The sequence below is a fragment of the Colius striatus genome, chromosome 6 (assembly GCF_028858725.1).
Source record: "Colius striatus isolate bColStr4 chromosome 6, bColStr4.1.hap1, whole genome shotgun sequence".
Classification (NCBI taxonomy): domain Eukaryota; kingdom Metazoa; phylum Chordata; class Aves; order Coliiformes; family Coliidae; genus Colius; species Colius striatus.
The window spans coordinates 19295804-19312710 of NC_084764.1; the positions used below are offsets into that span (position 1 = coordinate 19295804).

The 16907-nt window shown below is 34.8% G+C and overlaps 1 protein-coding gene across 2 annotated transcripts in view; it reads right to left on the reverse strand.

The window, feature by feature from the left end:
- Positions 1–16907, reverse strand: part of BAZ1A (bromodomain adjacent to zinc finger domain 1A) — a 61572-nt gene that overhangs the window by 22351 nt on the left and 22314 nt on the right. Inside the window, exons 5-16 of one of the 2 annotated variants that reach the window (XM_061997890.1) lie at positions 15136–15237; positions 13893–13980; positions 12015–12149; positions 11237–11339; positions 8416–8582; positions 7585–7680; positions 5626–5764; positions 5034–5180; positions 2487–2582; positions 2134–2358; positions 1338–1503; positions 892–1005 (exon numbers count right to left, since the gene is read on the reverse strand). In XM_061997890.1, coding sequence (XP_061853874.1) covers positions 892–1005; positions 1338–1503; positions 2134–2358; positions 2487–2582; positions 5034–5180; positions 5626–5764; positions 7585–7680; positions 8416–8582; positions 11237–11339; positions 12015–12149; positions 13893–13980; positions 15136–15237 — 1578 coding nt within the window. The remainder of the gene's footprint in view (positions 1–891; positions 1006–1337; positions 1504–2133; positions 2359–2486; positions 2583–5033; positions 5181–5625; positions 5765–7584; positions 7681–8415; positions 8583–11236; positions 11340–12014; positions 12150–13892; positions 13981–15135; positions 15238–16907) is intronic. The other variant, XM_061997891.1, reaches the window with a different exon arrangement.

Sequence of the window (16907 nt, forward strand, 5' to 3'; positions counted from 1 at the left end):
ATCAGATCTTTTGGAGTTCTACTGACTTGAATTATTTTTTTCATTACTTCAAAAATGTTTCCTCATCAAAATGTGTATAATTTTATAAAATGCTTATTACACACTTTCCCCTCATCTAGGAAATAAGATTAAAAACCTACAGAACTAAAGGATAACATGATACATTTTTTTTCCAACTACAGCTTCATAAACATAGCACAAATTTGTCTTTGGCCCATGTCTTTTGCAAGCAGATTTATTTAACGAACTCCCTTACTCAAGCAGGGAAAGATAGAGTGTTGTATATACATTTTGCTTTTTTTCTGGAATCCCATACAGCTGCGTGTACATGAACCGTGTCACCTGAAACTACAGTTTTATTAAGAGAACAAAAAGCCATGGTTTTATGGAAGTCACCTGGTGTAGTATAATATTTTTTTTAATGCTATTAAATTTGATTCCTAAACTGTTATATGAAGTCAGTATAAAGTAAGCTCAGGTCAGATCAATTCCTTAAATTAAAAAACAAATCTGAATGGTCTATTGTGAAGATATTCATAGATATCAAATCAATGCAAGACAAAGTAACACAAAAAAAAAAGCAAAAAAATACAATGCAAAAATTAGAATTTGCAAGTTTCTCTTGAAAGTCTGGTAGGCTTACCTATTGACAAAATAATTACATAATATAATTATAAATAAGTATCATAAAAGTTTATTTTAAAGATTAAGTCACTTTCATAAAGTAATTCTAGAACACTGGGAAAAAAAATAGATATCACCCTTACAAGTGATACACTTAAAATAGGAATTTGTACATGATCAAGACAATGACAACTACATAGGTGAAGTCTGGCCACATAACTGAAAAGTGCTGTATCGTATGTATCACAATAATACCATGTATCATACCCAACAGATACTTCTACAGCAGGATTTCTTTGCTCTTCTTCCTTCAGCTTTTCTTGCTTCTCTTTCATTTTTAATTCTTGTTCTTTCAACCTTTCTTCTTTCCTCTTACGTATCCTAATAGTAAGAATAATACGAAAAAACAGCTGCAATTAATCTAGTATCTGATTTGGCCAGACCTTTTTTTTTTGTTGTTGTTTTATATTACAGACTTGTTTTATAATTATTTATTCCAATTAGTTTAGATTACACTACAGCATTATCTAAAAACAACAGTAATGTGGGAAAGGACAATGCTTATCACAGGAATGTTTCGCTCCTGTCTAAGGTCTCAAGAAATCAGTATGAAAACACAAACACTACTATTGTTTCTTAGATATGTATTTTGCAATCAAGGAATTAATCTAATTTGTAGTAAAGTAACTTATCTTCCTATATCTTAGTTTTACCTTGCTGCTGCTGCTTCTCGTTCTTTGCGATGCTGTTCTGCCTTTAATTCTCTGAACTCCTGTTTTGCTTGTCGTAACACATCAACAGAGTCCTCAATGAAATCTCGAGTGGAGACAAGAGTCAGAAGTTTCCCACAGAGGGCATGAAGTATCTTCATCTTTTCTCCTAAGAAAATTCAGACCATGTTTTATATTTCACTATACAACTGATAAATAAGTCTTACTCTTACACACTCTAAACTGAAACTTGGTTCTTCTCACTTAAAAAAAAGGGAACAGTCAAACATTTGTAGTGTCCCCAGCTGCACTTGCAAAGAACCATTTCCTGAAATACTCCTTTGCTCAGAGATGCGAGACTTTATTTTTAATTTATTAACTTTTACTTCAGAAAGAAGAACTAAAATGCAATATTATCTTCAAAACAGATGAACAGGAAACAGTATTTTTTTCCTCCATTTCCAAATAACAAAATACCCAAACCCAATAAAAAGTTGGGCCTGAGTCACTTCTATGCTTATCCGCCTCTGCAAGTAAAACTAACATTTTTTTTGTTTTAAAAATAAAACAAACCCTACTCAGAAGTAATGAGACTGCCTAGCTCTACAACCTCTGATCTGGTGGGACTCGCCTGTGGAGGCCAGAGAACAGGGTCTAGGTGACCTCCAGAGGTCTTTTCCAACCTTAATTATTCTACGATACAGTAAATTTTTAACATTATTGATCTGAGGCAATTACAAAACTGGTCAATTGATAAGCAATAATCTAATAATCTCTAACATTTACAGTCTTTTATTACCTGGCAACAAATCATACACTGAGGTACTTGACAGTTTCTTCAGGAGACCTGGGTTACTTAACCTCAGCTCCATGCAAGCATCATCAGTAGCATCAAACCCTCCTCGCTTCTGGTAACGGTATTTTGCATTGGCTGATGTTACATCAGCACCTGATGCTAGAATGTGAAGTCTGAGAATCTCAGAAAGAGTGCAGCTATCAAGATCCAAGTTTTTCAAATTGCACCCTATAGTCGAGAAGAATTAACAGTTATTTTACATAGACATTTAAATGCAAGTCAATATAAAAAATGTGCTTTAAAATACAGAGCAAAATAACAACAATAACAAAACAAGAAGTGAAACCCACACATACCCTGATGTAACTGGGGCCATGCAGCTGCCAAAGTTGCAACTGCAGACAGTGCAGATTTTGTGGGGTCTGCATCTTCGTCCAAAGCCTCTGTTAAATCTTTAAGGAAATAAACACTTTATTCTAGTGCAAATTAAAACTTGTACTGTGGAGGGGAGGAAAGCAAGCCGATTTTTAGAAGTTGCAGACAGAGCAAAAAGAGGGCCGATATTTACAAAAGCATCAATGTATTCAAAACTCAACTCAACATCCAAATTAAAAGGTACCTATCTTTAAATGCAACTAAAACTCTGACTAAATGCTAAGGACATGCACCACATGCTACACGCTCTTCTCCCTATATATAGGCTGTTAAAGCAATCCCAATGCACAAAGCATGCACAATGGCAACATAAAAGGCAGCAAAAACAAACCTGTAAACACACTCGAAAGCAAAACCAAATAACAATGCAAGAACACCTGTGTTTTGTTCCCTCAAATGAACTGTCATTTTCTATCATCACTTTGGTTTCAGAAAGACCATCCAAACCAGTCAGACATTTTGGTTATCATTCCTATCCACCGTATAATTTTAATCTGTAACTTAGACATGGCCTTACTGTTCTGCACAAATACAAAAGAAACCATATTCCACCAAAACAGGCATCTGCGGTTAATAAGGAGCATCACACAGTAGCAAACTGACCAGAAAAGCAGGGCAGTGAAAGGCACAAACAGCAAAATTTCTGTTTCTTAGACAAAAGTTTCCTTAGCACATACAGGTAATTCTCCAGAGGGTTGACAGAATTTTTTCAGCCTTGTATCGTGTTTCATCAATTTCATTTCGTTCAATTCCAAATCATCAAGCAGTTTAAAAGTAACCAAGTCAATAAAGAGCCACAAATCTAAACTAAGACTAAATAAAAAGCAAATCCACATAAATTTTTATAATGATTGATGTTGTTTGAAAACTGTCACCCAGACACTGTACAATTAACCTCTATATATCCTCCCTTGCTATATCTGTATTACAGGGTCGGAGAAAGTATTTACATGCCAAAACCCCACACTCACGGTGTTTTGTGTTGGAGAAACACTGCCTGTACAGAATTTAAGTGAGCAAATATGCTGATTACTACTAGTTTAGATGGTCAGAATTACAAAGCTGAGAACATGTAATTCTTTTACAACAAAGATAATGTCTAAAAAAGAGCGACAAGAAATAAAAGTTCACAGGCAGGTGAAAAGTGCCCTGTCCACAGCTCTCCTGAGCTACAAGCAAAACATCAGATTTTTACAATTGTCAGCCCCATATAGTCAAATTAAAATATGAAAGTTACATCACTTCTTCTTCTGATCAGTCCTATGAATAATAAAGAATCTAATAAATTACTCCTTGATTACTTGATATTGGAATCCTTTTTTATGTTTTCCAACAGTTAAAAGATACTGTTGTATTTAGCAATTCAACACTGAAGCTACCATGCAACCATTAACATCTTAAAAATATTTTCAAGGTTCCCAGTCTGGTGCTTCTTTCTACCTTCTCAGTTACACCACCACACTTTTTGATAGGGTTTTTTTTTTTAGTTTTGAGAGACCATCACTAGATACTTAATGAGTGTAACAAAGTAGTCAGATTTTATCCACAGCAAGTCTTCATAAATAAATGAGTTGAAAAAATGAGGAAGAAACACCTTGCAAGGGCATTAAAACCCAAACTTTTAAAGCTCTGTTATTGACAAACTCCTTGCAAATCACTCCATCTAGCAGCAGTAAGATCTTACAGGTAGAGTATTCTCCAGAACAAGGCTTAGAGCATTCACAAACCATGGATGAAATTGCTTAGCTGTCTGAATACAGAACAGAAACAGCCTACTAAGGATGAAGACATATGTAATGCCTTTGACTGCATAAATTTGGAACAAAGTCTGCACTTCCTTCTGATCAGCGGTGAGCGCATACCAAATACCTCTGAAAAGGGGCAACTTCAGGCTTACAGTGAAGACCAAAAGGCACAGTTACTGTGAGAAACTTTACTGGAAAAAGCAGAGACATCGTAGTATCTAGGAGTTGTGGATGCGTATTTCCAAGTCTTGAATGGCAATGAGTATTGAATTCTCCATTATAGTTGTGCTGGCGAGTTTTAGTTTTTAATCTAGTTAGGTTCAGATATTTTTTAATAACTGCAGATGAAAATCTTTGAGAGGATTTGGGAAAATGCCTTATTTCCTGACCCTTAGGAGAAACCTCTAACAGTGCTGAAGGAAGAAAAGGAAAGTGGAGACAAATTTGTCTCACCTCCAAAACATAAGCAGTGCAGTGAAAAGCTTATTATGCTTTGCTGGATACAGTCACAGTAACGAACTTGCTTTTTCTCTATTCTCCCCAGACCCCAGCCTCCATGCCCAGTTCAAAGCTTTAATATCAGATGAGAAAAAACAAGTCTGTTTATGTACAATATCCATGCATAATAAGACAAGGTTAAACAAAGGAATGCCATAAATCATGCAGTTTAAAGTTAATTTGAGTAAAATTTCAGTTTTTCAGTAGTAAAATTAAGGATCTGACCTTTGGTCTCAGCATCAGCTATTTGATCTTTGGCCACTTCCTCTTCCTCTTCGGCCATTGCCTGAAAGATGGCAGTCAGGAAGAAAAACAGCAATTCACATAGTGGGCCTTCAGTGTCATTTCCTACAAGAGCTTCCTCTAAAACTTCTGTGAATAAAGTTTAAGAAGCGTCACTTTTGCCACCAAGTTAGAAAACAATTACGTACTGAATAATTAAAACTTTTTTTTCCTTCAGGTATGACAATCAAGTTACTTTTGCATAATATACTGCAAATATTCTTAAGGGGAAGCTATCAGAAAGTGCTGACAAAACAATGTTATTTTCTTAATATATAACTGCAAGAGTAAAGTACACCTTTTACTAAGTAAATTAACAGCTCTACATCTAAATTAACTTTGATGTTATAAACACTGCAGAAGTTGATAATGAAGAGAAAACTGGATTGATATGCAGATATAAGCATTGACATATTAAAGCTGCAGAGAAAATTCTGTAGCACTGGTACTTGAGTGCACTTAAGATGCTTGGTTGCTTGGTACGAGAAAGGTCACCACAAAATCAGGCTACCTTGTGACAGAAACAACAACTTGCCTAAAGTCACTCCTTCAGGAAATTCATCTTGAAGATCAAAAAGTTCCCCAAAAGCATACAGAAACTCCAAAACCATCAGAGCATCACCAAAGATCTCAGGAGGAAGTCTTGTCTTCACTGGCATTGGAATGGGAAGTTCCTGCAATCAAAATGGGACAAGTTAATATCATATTTGGTTTCTGTAGAGTACAAAAGTGATTAAAATCTAACAGTCCATGATACTAAGCAGTGTATCTGCTGGGTTTCTTCACATTTTACTGGAAGTAATTCTGCAAGACACAATCAAATATCATGGTAACATCTGTAGCAGCACTAACTTTAAAAACCAAAGAACTTGCAACTTGGACATAAATCCTTTGAGATTAAAGCTTATTCATATCATGAAGTTGAATGATTTTGGATCTTTGTTTACAGGAACTCAAACATGCTACAGGTTAAGAATACTGACGGTAAGACTTTTTCCTTTAAACCCATGTTGTTTCACAGGAATTCTGAATTAAAGTTTGCTGGAACTGTCCAGACAAGCAAAAATAAACATGTTCTTAAAAAGTTACTCATTATTGCTTGCAAAGACAAGCAAACACAAATCCAACACATTCACATAAAAACATACCCATCTAATATGAGGATAGGCAAGATCATGTCCAATGACTGAGCATTCTGGTATTTAGGTTTTTGCACTGGTAACGCAGTTACGGAAACTGAAGCTATTTTAAAGAGAGATGATGTAATCATGTAACGACCACTTAACAGAGACACCAACTCTGGATCTCAGATGACAGCATTTAACACTGAGTTTGACTTTCAAATAATTATCTCCAAGATTTGTCTTCACTTAATGTTTCTCAGCAGTCAATTTCCAGAAAGATGTCTCCTTTCCAAAGAGGTGGTAGTTCACCAACATTAACAAGAATGCTGAATACTATGCTTTCAGAGAACACAATAAGGTATTTCATTTTTTTCCCTGATAAGGGAATTTTTTGAAAAGCAGGCCTCACCTAAACTCATCTTTATTCATATCCTTGTCAATTTTCACTATAGTGACGATATTGCTTTCCCCAGCCCTCCCTTTTCCAACTGAAACACAGCAGCACTGTTTTGCACAGCTTCCTCTTGTTTCCACAATGCTCTTCCATTTCTTCTTCCTTTCTATACAGTGAAGTTTTCAGTCCTATCTTCAATGGCCTATACAGCTCTCCTTGCAAATACATTCAGTTCTTATATTCTTCCTAACCAGTGCTATCACTTCAATTAATTTAACACTCTATTCCCACTTGTCCTCTTTGCATTTCTGTTGTGTTTCCCTGTGCAATTCAAATAAATCCCTGTCCTTGCCTTTCTGACAATATTGCCTCCTTTCACTACTCCCATCAAAACTAATAAAGTGTATGTAAATGTGTGACACTGGACAACTTCTGTTATGTAGAGCTGTGCTATATTCTTGTTTAGAACACTCTGTTCTTTGGGAGGTATCTTCTTGTTAGTTTTTATAGATTTCCAGGATCACCCAAAAAGTCGCCAGATAAGCAAGGATACTGCTAGAGTTTAAATTAACAGAATGCCACACAAAGTAACAAGATAATGTCATTTCTACCTTTTGCAGACAAAAATTTGGTCTTTTAAAAATTCTGTCTTTTAATTAACTCAGGTTTATTCTAGCTGAGCTCATTTTGTATATTTTAACAGAAAAGTCAGGCATACTCAATACCCTCCACTCAGCAAGGTCAGCACTTCAAAAATACATCTGTTCCACGTTAAGACTGAGAACAGTGTGTAGAGTTCTTCTGGAGGATGAAAATGTAGATGATCCTATTAGCATCACCACTGGGAAACATGTGACTTGCAAACAATTCACAACCCCTAGCATTCAGACCAGATCTTGATCAGCCTCTGCATTAGGGAATCTAGTTTCAGGACTCTGTAAAGAACAAGCTCGAGCTATTCCAAATTCAGTCATACCTTAAGATCATCACATTCCATATCTTCTCTAGGCTTACTCCACTGTTTCAGGTATTCCACATATTTTCTTTTTTCTTCACGCAGCTTCTCTCTTTCCTGAAAAGAAGTGTCACATTGCACATAAAATATGGTCAGATTGCCCTATTATAGTTTCTAGAAAAAGTAAGAGATAAATTGAAAACATATTTAATTACAATGAAATAATCTAATAATTTCTATTTTGTATAAGAACATATTGGAAAAAATATTTAGCTGGTTGGTTGGGGTTTTTTGCTTGTTTAAAATGGAAGTGGTTGAGGAAAATGTATCTAAATTAAGAGTATTTATGAATGTTGCCACAAAAAAGATGATCCAAATAGGTAGTGGACGTGGATGTAGCTGCAGTAAAATACAGTGGAATAAATAAATTCTTCGTATGCAAAGTGATAAAAAGTTATTTAGCAATTTCCATCCAATGAGAAACTACAAGGAAACCCACAACCATTTAATATGCTGCAAATCTGATAAAGTACAGCGTCTTTAACACTTAAATAGAAGACAACCATCAAATCAAATATTGTCATGCATTATTGGCAAAAAAAACCCCAAGCTACCACATTACTTCAGAAATAAGTTCATAGTGAATTTATTGTGAACTAAAATAGATAATGATATCCAGAAACACAAATCCATAATCATATATTATAACCGTCTACTCTTCTAAAGTACATTTCTATGAGCTGAAAACAGTTAATGGAGAATAACTTGAAAGCGATAGCAACTAAGAAACAAGTGAAGTAGAAGGCCATTATACTGTTCCTATATGAAATATATATGCTGCAAATGCATTACCTTTTCCTTTTCTATTTTGAGTCTCTCTTTCTCTTCTTTCTTCTTCATCCTTTCTTCTTCCACAATCTTCTTTAATTCCTCTCTCTTTTTTTCCTTATCTTCTTTCTCCTTCTTCTTAGCTTCTATAGCATTTGCCTTCTCTTGTTTTAATTTAGCTTTTTCAAAAGCTATGAAGGAAAAAATAACCAAACAAACCAAAGTTACTTTAAAATAAATATCAATTGTATTTAACTGTGCTAAATAGGCTGATCTTTTTTTAATTACCATATGAAAAAGATAGTGGTATAAAGACTGAACTGTTTCTATGCCAACCAGAAATTCAATCTCTTGAAAGTTCTTCAGAAAATAAGAACTTTAAGCCTAAGGATTACACATTTTACAAGATTGTCATCATTGTGAAGTAAAATTTCTTAAGGTCTATACAGAAGTACACAGAAGTTAGTTACTTGTTTACTAGTTTCTATCAAGTGGCATACAAAGATGAGAACTGATTCCAACTGTATGCAATTACAGCATCCTATTTAGTAATGACTGCTTAATAAGTGCATGTTGCAACTTGTTGTGGCACGTACCCATGAAATATTTGTGATAAAAAACTTTAAGTAAGTGATCTTTAAACACTTAATTACTGAATTACTGAAAAGTCAATGCATTTGAAGCCTACTTAGTATTTCAGGGGGTTTTATGCAAATTTTACTTCTGTTACACAGTTTAAGCTGAACTTTAATTAGTATTAAACATTATTGCCTGGGGAGATCCAGATTTCTTGGTAGCTATCTGGAGAAGAACAGCAGGATGCAAATTCCCACTTTCTGTGGACTGACAAAGCCAACACAAAAAGGCTAACAAATAAAAGGGGATCATGGGGCCTACCATTTTAACCGAATAAACAAGAAAGCTAGAATCACAAGAAGAGACAATGAAAAAAAAGATCCTTACTCATATTACCAAGTGGATGAGACTCAAAAAAAGATTTTGATTACATTTTCCTATAGAATTCCAAAAATGAGCTAGATTGCTTTTACAGATAGCTACTACATGTACCAGGAATGGCTGTCACTCAGCAAACAAACGCAGTGAAGTAGATTTCCCATTGTCTTCTACATACTGAGAAGGTTGATTTTTCAAGGTACTTGTTATTTTGTTGCCTTTTCACACAACTAGTTATATTCTCTTTGTAAGACACTTCATGAATGTCGGTAATTGCCACTCCAAGTAAATGTTATTTACAGGTAAAATGTTTAGATGAATAGTCGGTTACATTAGTATGGCATATTTGAAAGTGTATTTTATTTTTAAGCTTATTGTGCAGATGGGATCATACTTTTCAAAGAACACACAGTGTAACATTTTGCCCATTTCGAATTTAAGAACTGAATCTTTAAAAAAAGTTTATGATGATGGGCCAATATTGGGTCAAAAATGAGCAGACAGAACAAGCGTGACACCATAGTATTTTTGTTATTTAATGCATTCATCATCATTTTGTTTCCTCAACAGAGAGCAGAAAGCATTTATGAAGTTTGAATATCAACATGCTCCAACAGCTTTCTAGTGAGGCAGCAGAAATGGAAATACGACATTGGTATCTCAATGTTATATAACTTATTTCAAGAATTATTGCTCTGTGGATGTTTGCAACTATATGTTTCAAGGGTATTTGGCATTAAGTGTGCAATAGGAAAACATGAAGATAAAATTAGGCTACAATGTGTCTTAACTAGCCTTCTAGGAGCTGTAGTTGACACTGCACCAGGAAAGAAGCGGTTTTGATGCTGATCAGCTATTACTTTGTTCTGTGCTGTCATTTCCAGTACGTAAACAAATACTAGTTATGAAAAAAAGTGGGCACAAATTTACCAGATTCTGTTAAACCCTAGTGTCTTTATCGCCTATGAAGAAAAGGCCCTGAGTAGCCTCAGAGAACTTTGGAGTTACTTAAGCAGATGTTGGACTAAGCAATTTCAAGACATCCCTGCCATCCTATAACATTATGTGATAATGGAAATGAGAGGCAAAATCCTGAAGTGCATTGAAATATGTCCACACATGAAAGCTTTTCCTTAGGAATGATGTGAGTGGTTACAATACAAAAGAACATCTTGTCTGAGCTTTGAGGTCCTCAAGAAGACACACTAAGTTAACCTAGTTAAACCAATACAAAAGGCATGTGGGTTCCCTTACTTCATTTTAAATGAAGCTTAAATAGATCAGAAACAGGTGAAAACTAAGCCAAAATAATTCAGTCTAAAAAAAAAAAAATCTCTGAAGTGATTCAAGGTCCTTCAATTAGAAAGATTTGTATACATACTGTAAGAAATCTTGCAGAACATTTAGACATATCTTAAATACCTACACACAGACATCTTCAGAAAGCTCAGTATCTCCTTAAGAGTTATTACAGGTTTAGAAAGCATTGCAGTTCTTTTAAATCTTGAGGCAGTTTTTCCATTTACAGATTTTCCTCATACAACAGATTGAACTGTGTTCAATGTTCATGCTTTGATGTACTTTTAACTGGTAAAATTTATACATGAGCTCACAATCCAACTTCTGTAAAATTTTATTTTGCTCTTCATTTATCTGAGATACAAATCACCACAGCTGAACTGCAAGCTTCTTACGTTTTCCCACTTCAGTAATATTAAAAGAAAATTAAAATTCAGGAAACAACTATCTGCTGAAAGGAGCACTTTGCAATTGGGCTGTGGCAGCAGATATTACATTTTCTCTTTGAAAAGTACAATCCAAAACCACTCTAATTACAGCCTGATCTCAGACCTGCAAAAACTGGTTCCACTAGGACTAAACCTCAACTTACCCATGGCTTGCATTTCTTCTTTTTGCTTCTGGAATTTTGTCTTTTCCCTTGCCACTTTCCTTTTCTTTCCCTGGGTATTTTGTTTAGTAATAATCTCGTCCTCCTGATAGAGAATTCAGAGGGAGAGTGGAAAAAAAAGAACAAAATATCCATAGTGAAATGACCAGCAACAGATATTCCTGATTTTTCAACAATTCTCTAAATTGTTATATATGTCTTATGTATATATGTTTTATATATATATAAAAGAGTTTCCCACAAACACACTTAGTACTCGCAGATCCTGCCTAATATTTGGAGGGGAAGGAGAAAATCTCAAACTTTTCTTCCAACTTTCTTTTGAAATAGTTTAGAGCACCAAGCTCCATTGTGTTTAAATACAGGAAATTGACATAACTGTAACCACGGGTGACATAATTGTATGGGGATCATAATTGTATCTAAGAGTAAAAAATAGTACTTTTTAACAAATTATTTTTTAATCATTCTCAGAAGAGATAGGTACTCGATGTGCCTTAACACCACACTGAAAAGCTGGTTTCTTGGTGGGATCACAGAAATAAAGACAAAAGTAGGAAGATAATGTATCAAGTATAGTCCCTTTTACTGACATAACTAAAAAGCAATCTAAAAGCAATTTTATATACCAGTTCATCCTCAAAGAAAAAAAAAAGTATAATATCAACCTTGCTATCCAACTGTTCTGAAAGTTCAAATAGAAGAATTTAAAAACTATGCTGATATGTCTTCATCTGGAATTAAAAAGGTTATCACTTACAAGACTAGTGTAAGGTCTCTTTGGAGGTCTGCCTCGCCGTCTGCTTGCAGGACTGAAGATAAATGTGGGTGGGTCATCAGGAAAGAAGTAGGAGAAATTTTGTTCTGCTAGATTATATTTTGCAACTGATGTTGCCTTAGTAAGAAAAACAAAAACAGATGTTTGTTATTAAAGTCTTACCTTTTCATAAATATAAACTAACTAATGAATCATTCATTCACAAAATAAGACATAAAAGTAACTAGATTCACAGCTGATTAGCTTAGGATAAGAAATAAAGGAAGTGTAGAGTTAATATACCAAGTGAATTATAATGTAAGCAACACCTCTGAAAACAGAATTTGGCCTCATTTGGTAGGATTTTATTTCTCTAGATGCCTTTTAGCAAACACAGCTGAACACAGACTTCCTAGCAAGTTACTTAAATGCTATGTGTTGAGAATTACTTTTGACAGAGATGGAAAACTAATTCACTGAAGAAACACATAATTCTCCATCTGGAGAAGAAAATTTATTACTTCTCTCAATCAGAACTGTCAGAGATTCTTTTCAAGTTGGCTTTGTCAACCTGGTGACTTCAAGAAGTCTGCCCTTGTCAAGGGATATGGATGAGGATACAAAGGAGACATACCAAATAGGACACGTTCAGGTAAGTGCTGAAAGGCAAGGTGATTGCAAGGGAATAAGGAGAAACTCCATAAAAATCTCAAAGAGAATATGACAAATGCACATGTATACAGATTATAACAATTTTCCTGAGGCACCAGGAAACATCACTAATAGATCACTAGACTCAGCTCACTGTATCACATCAAGGCCAATGTGATCACTAATAAGCCCAAGGAAGGGGGCAGTCTATCCCTTTCAGCTCTATTTTCACCTATTTCAATTTCTTTAAAAGAGATAGCTTTAAAGTTAAGAACTTATTTAGAAATTTGTTGCCTCTTTCCACATATTTCAGAGGCAAGACACTCCTGATGCTCTCATCTCTTAAAGCTTTCCTGTGCAAACTGAACATCAACACAGCTGTATGAGGATTCCTTAACATACATAAAATACGTGAAGTAATAAACCATCCCATTACTTTTTCTAGAAACAAAATGAAGATAAGAAGGATTTTCAATGTGTGTTGCAGCCTGAAGAGTCCAGGCACAACAAGGAAATCAAGGGAAATTCTTAAGTGTGAGAAAAGCCACTCAATTCCCTGAGCAAAAGGAAAACAGAAATTCTCAAGAGTCATCCTATGCAGACTAAGATGTGAACTTTAATCTGAACTTACACTAAGTATTGCCATGTATCTCCATAAAAGATGGCAAAAACATATATCTTCAACATCTAAGGCCTCATCAAAAGCTCATTCCAGCCACTTGAACACTTTGGTACTCTGTCTCACTAAAAAAACAGAGGCTGAATTCAATCTACAACAAAATATTTTCCAGCTAAAAGCATTAGAAGAGACTAATATTAGCTTACTGTACCAAAACAGAAGTAGCTAATTTTACTTGACTTCAAAATAAAAGCTTCATACCTTGAAGAACAAAAAAACCTTTGTGTTCAACTAAGCAAAATATGTTTTAATACATTACATTTTTGTAGGTAAAAGCTCCTTTTTTATTTTGGGGACTTTTCTGAACTGGTAGCTAAGAAGAAATAAAATAATTGATTCTGTGTCATGTACAGAACAACCATCATCTTTTTCAAAAGCAAAAGTTAACCTGTTTTTACAGAAGAATTTGCTGTTTTCATTGTTTTATTTGGGAAAAGTCAAATATCAACTCAATATATTACACTTACAAAATGCTAAACTTGATTTTAATAAGAACTCTGATACTGAATAGGGTCAATATTCTACCCCACATACTATTCCTCCTTATTTACCTTAGTTTTAATGACTCCATCATGTGGTTCACAGTGTTGTTTCAGAAAAAGTTTAAGTCTGTCACGAGAAAACAGGTGCTTCCTCCGGCTGTATTAGGAAAGAAAGGTACCAACTACCATCTTTAATTATTCTTTAAATATCGCTTACAATATGTTCAAGAACACATGTAACAGCTCATATAATTGACCTTTTCCCCATTTTCTTAATTATAAATTACATCCTTATTATTTTAACTAATAGTCATTCTTTGCAACTTCAATTCTACTAAAAGTTTCCTTACAAACAAAACCAAGCCCAAGTAATAATTAAACTTGTAGTTGTTTTATGTATCTCTCATCTTTGTTTTGAAGATCCTGTTATGTCCTCTTCTACATTCACATACAAACTACACAGCCTAGGCATCCCTGCTACATCACACAAACATTCCTTTCTATAACAGTAACTTTTAAAATCCCTAAGTAAAATTAAAATTTTGGAAGAGACTGAAAATAAGCTAACAATGAGAGCAGGGAAACAGAATTCGCATTTCTTAGATGGGGGAGGTAAGGCACAGAAGTCCCAAACCAACAAGTGAGACAAGTGAATTCATAAGCTGTGGAACCCTTTGCTACAGGACAGCGGAAGCTCTAAGTGCTTCCTGGCATCCCAGGGAATCTGCACTACACCGTGGGAAGCAGAAAGACAACTACACAGGAGTAGTTAATGAAAAAACTAGTCTCAATTCATGATGGAAGTAAATGACTTGAAATTGTTGAAGCTGGGTTTTGCGATTTTTTCCAAAGTATTTGGTTTATCCTACTTAAAAAAAAGTTTTAACTACATTCAAGGCAAAATTGCATTATTTAAGAAATCTCTTTGCACCACCTCACTTTAAAGCAATGTCTGCTCCAACATTTCAAACCCGTAATGCTACCACAAAGAGAAAGAGCTCACAATGCCAATAGTTCATCAATATTATAGAACAAGGTTCTCAAACTTTTTTCCCACCTACTCCATCAGCAGCAGAACAGAAGAACCAGCAGGTCTCACTTTGTGGGCTAATGAAAGGAGTTGGTATCTGGGTTAACATTTGTAAATCTTGGAACCCTACAGAAAGCCTGTATTTTGTTCCAGTGCCTCTAATTAATAGTTCTAACATTATTTTTAAAAGCAATTTTATATAAAAAACAACTTACAGTGACTTGCACAACTCACACAGTTATAGCACAATACAATTTTAACTTTCGTAACACTAGTTTTTACCTTAGTTGGGATGCTTTAACAATAACAGTTTCATACAGGTCTTTTTTAATAGGTTGCACTTTATATTTGAACAAAGAAGGATCAATTATGGCTTTCTTCTCCCTAAAAAAAAGCCAAACAAACCACATTTAAATTTAAAAGTTACCTATGATCACAAAACATCAGTCTTGTATTGTAAACATTTAATATATTTACACAATGGACCTCTTGAAAATGCCCAACTGTATTTCATACAGGCTGCAAAATTCCACTGGTACCAAAGAAGACCTATTCAATTCTGCCAACTTTTCTGCTGCTAAACTTAGATCTGCAGCAAAGCCAGTTCCTGAAAGGAACAGGAAAAGGGATTAGGGGATGTTCGTTTCCTTAATGGGGAGAAAGGAAATGAGAAGGGAAGGAAGAACAAAGAGAGAGACAAGGAATGATATATCCCTTTCCCTTAGAAAATCATCTCAGTACTCCTAATGGCAACAGGAAGATGGGAAAAAGAAAAAAAAAGATCATGAGGAAGAAGTAAAAAGACAATTTAATAAATAATAAAATTAATAAAAGTAATAGCCATAGAGCTACAGACCACATCACAAAACGAACAAAAAACAGGTATTTTTCTGAAATATCAATTTAGAAAATACACCTTCACCAACACTCCAAAAATAACAGAAATCATAAGGCAATGCATCTACACTTCAAAATAAATGCTTATGGAGGTATGTGTTTTTTCCCCAAAGCATACTTCCCTTTTACAGCTCTCAGCTACAGAGAACTATTTCCTCCCCCCCACTGAAAATATTTCTTCAATTTTAACATAGTAGTAACTGCTTTCTTACACCTCTCTTTAGGAGCACAGCCACCCAGGTCTGGTGTGCTACCAAACAAAATTCATTCTTAGATAAAAAACAAGAGAAGGGTTTTGCCACAGACAATATACTTTAAACAGTGTGGTATATATTTTAAGTAGTGTGTTGTATGTATGGACAGATTTCATGAACTGAGATTTTCTTTAAATAATGTTGCCATTTGCTATTAAACAACACAAGTAGCTTCTCCTAGCATGGTAATTTGTAATCAAAAAGTTGTATTGCTTTATCAGGAAGAATTCAACTGTCATCTTACTTCATCAATAAAGGAATGTAAAGAGGTTTGGTGGTTGAACCAGGAGATATATAGCTATGCATTTTATCATCAGTCTTTCTGGCATTTAAAAAATGCTTGAAGTTGGAGTTTGTGACAAAATAAATCAATATACCACTTGCCATTCTTTATCCACAAGATGTAGTGAACTTTACTTTGCAATGCTGTTGAATATGAAATTTGCTTCAATTCTTACTTTTTCTCTACTCTGTGAAACAGATGTCTAAAGAATCATAGAATGGTAGGGGTTGGAAGGGACCTTTAGAGATCATCTAGTTGAACCCCCCTGCAGAAGCAGGTTCACCTAGATCAGGTCACATAGGAACATGTCCAGGTGGGTCTTGAAGACCCCCAAGGAAGGAGACTCCACAACCCTTCTGGGCAGCCTGTGCCACTGTTCTGTCACCCTCACAGTGAAAAAGTTTAACACTCAGATGCCTAACAATAAATACATGAGTACAAATGAAGTTTAAAAGAAACAGGACCTATGCACAGCTAGTGTCATTCATCTCCAGAGAAAAAGTTTAAAAAAATCCAAAAGGACTGAAAAGAAGATACAGATTGGGAAATAGCAACAAGTCCAACCTACAGAGAAGCACTATGATATACGCTGTCTGCCTTGCATGACAGTATCCAAATTA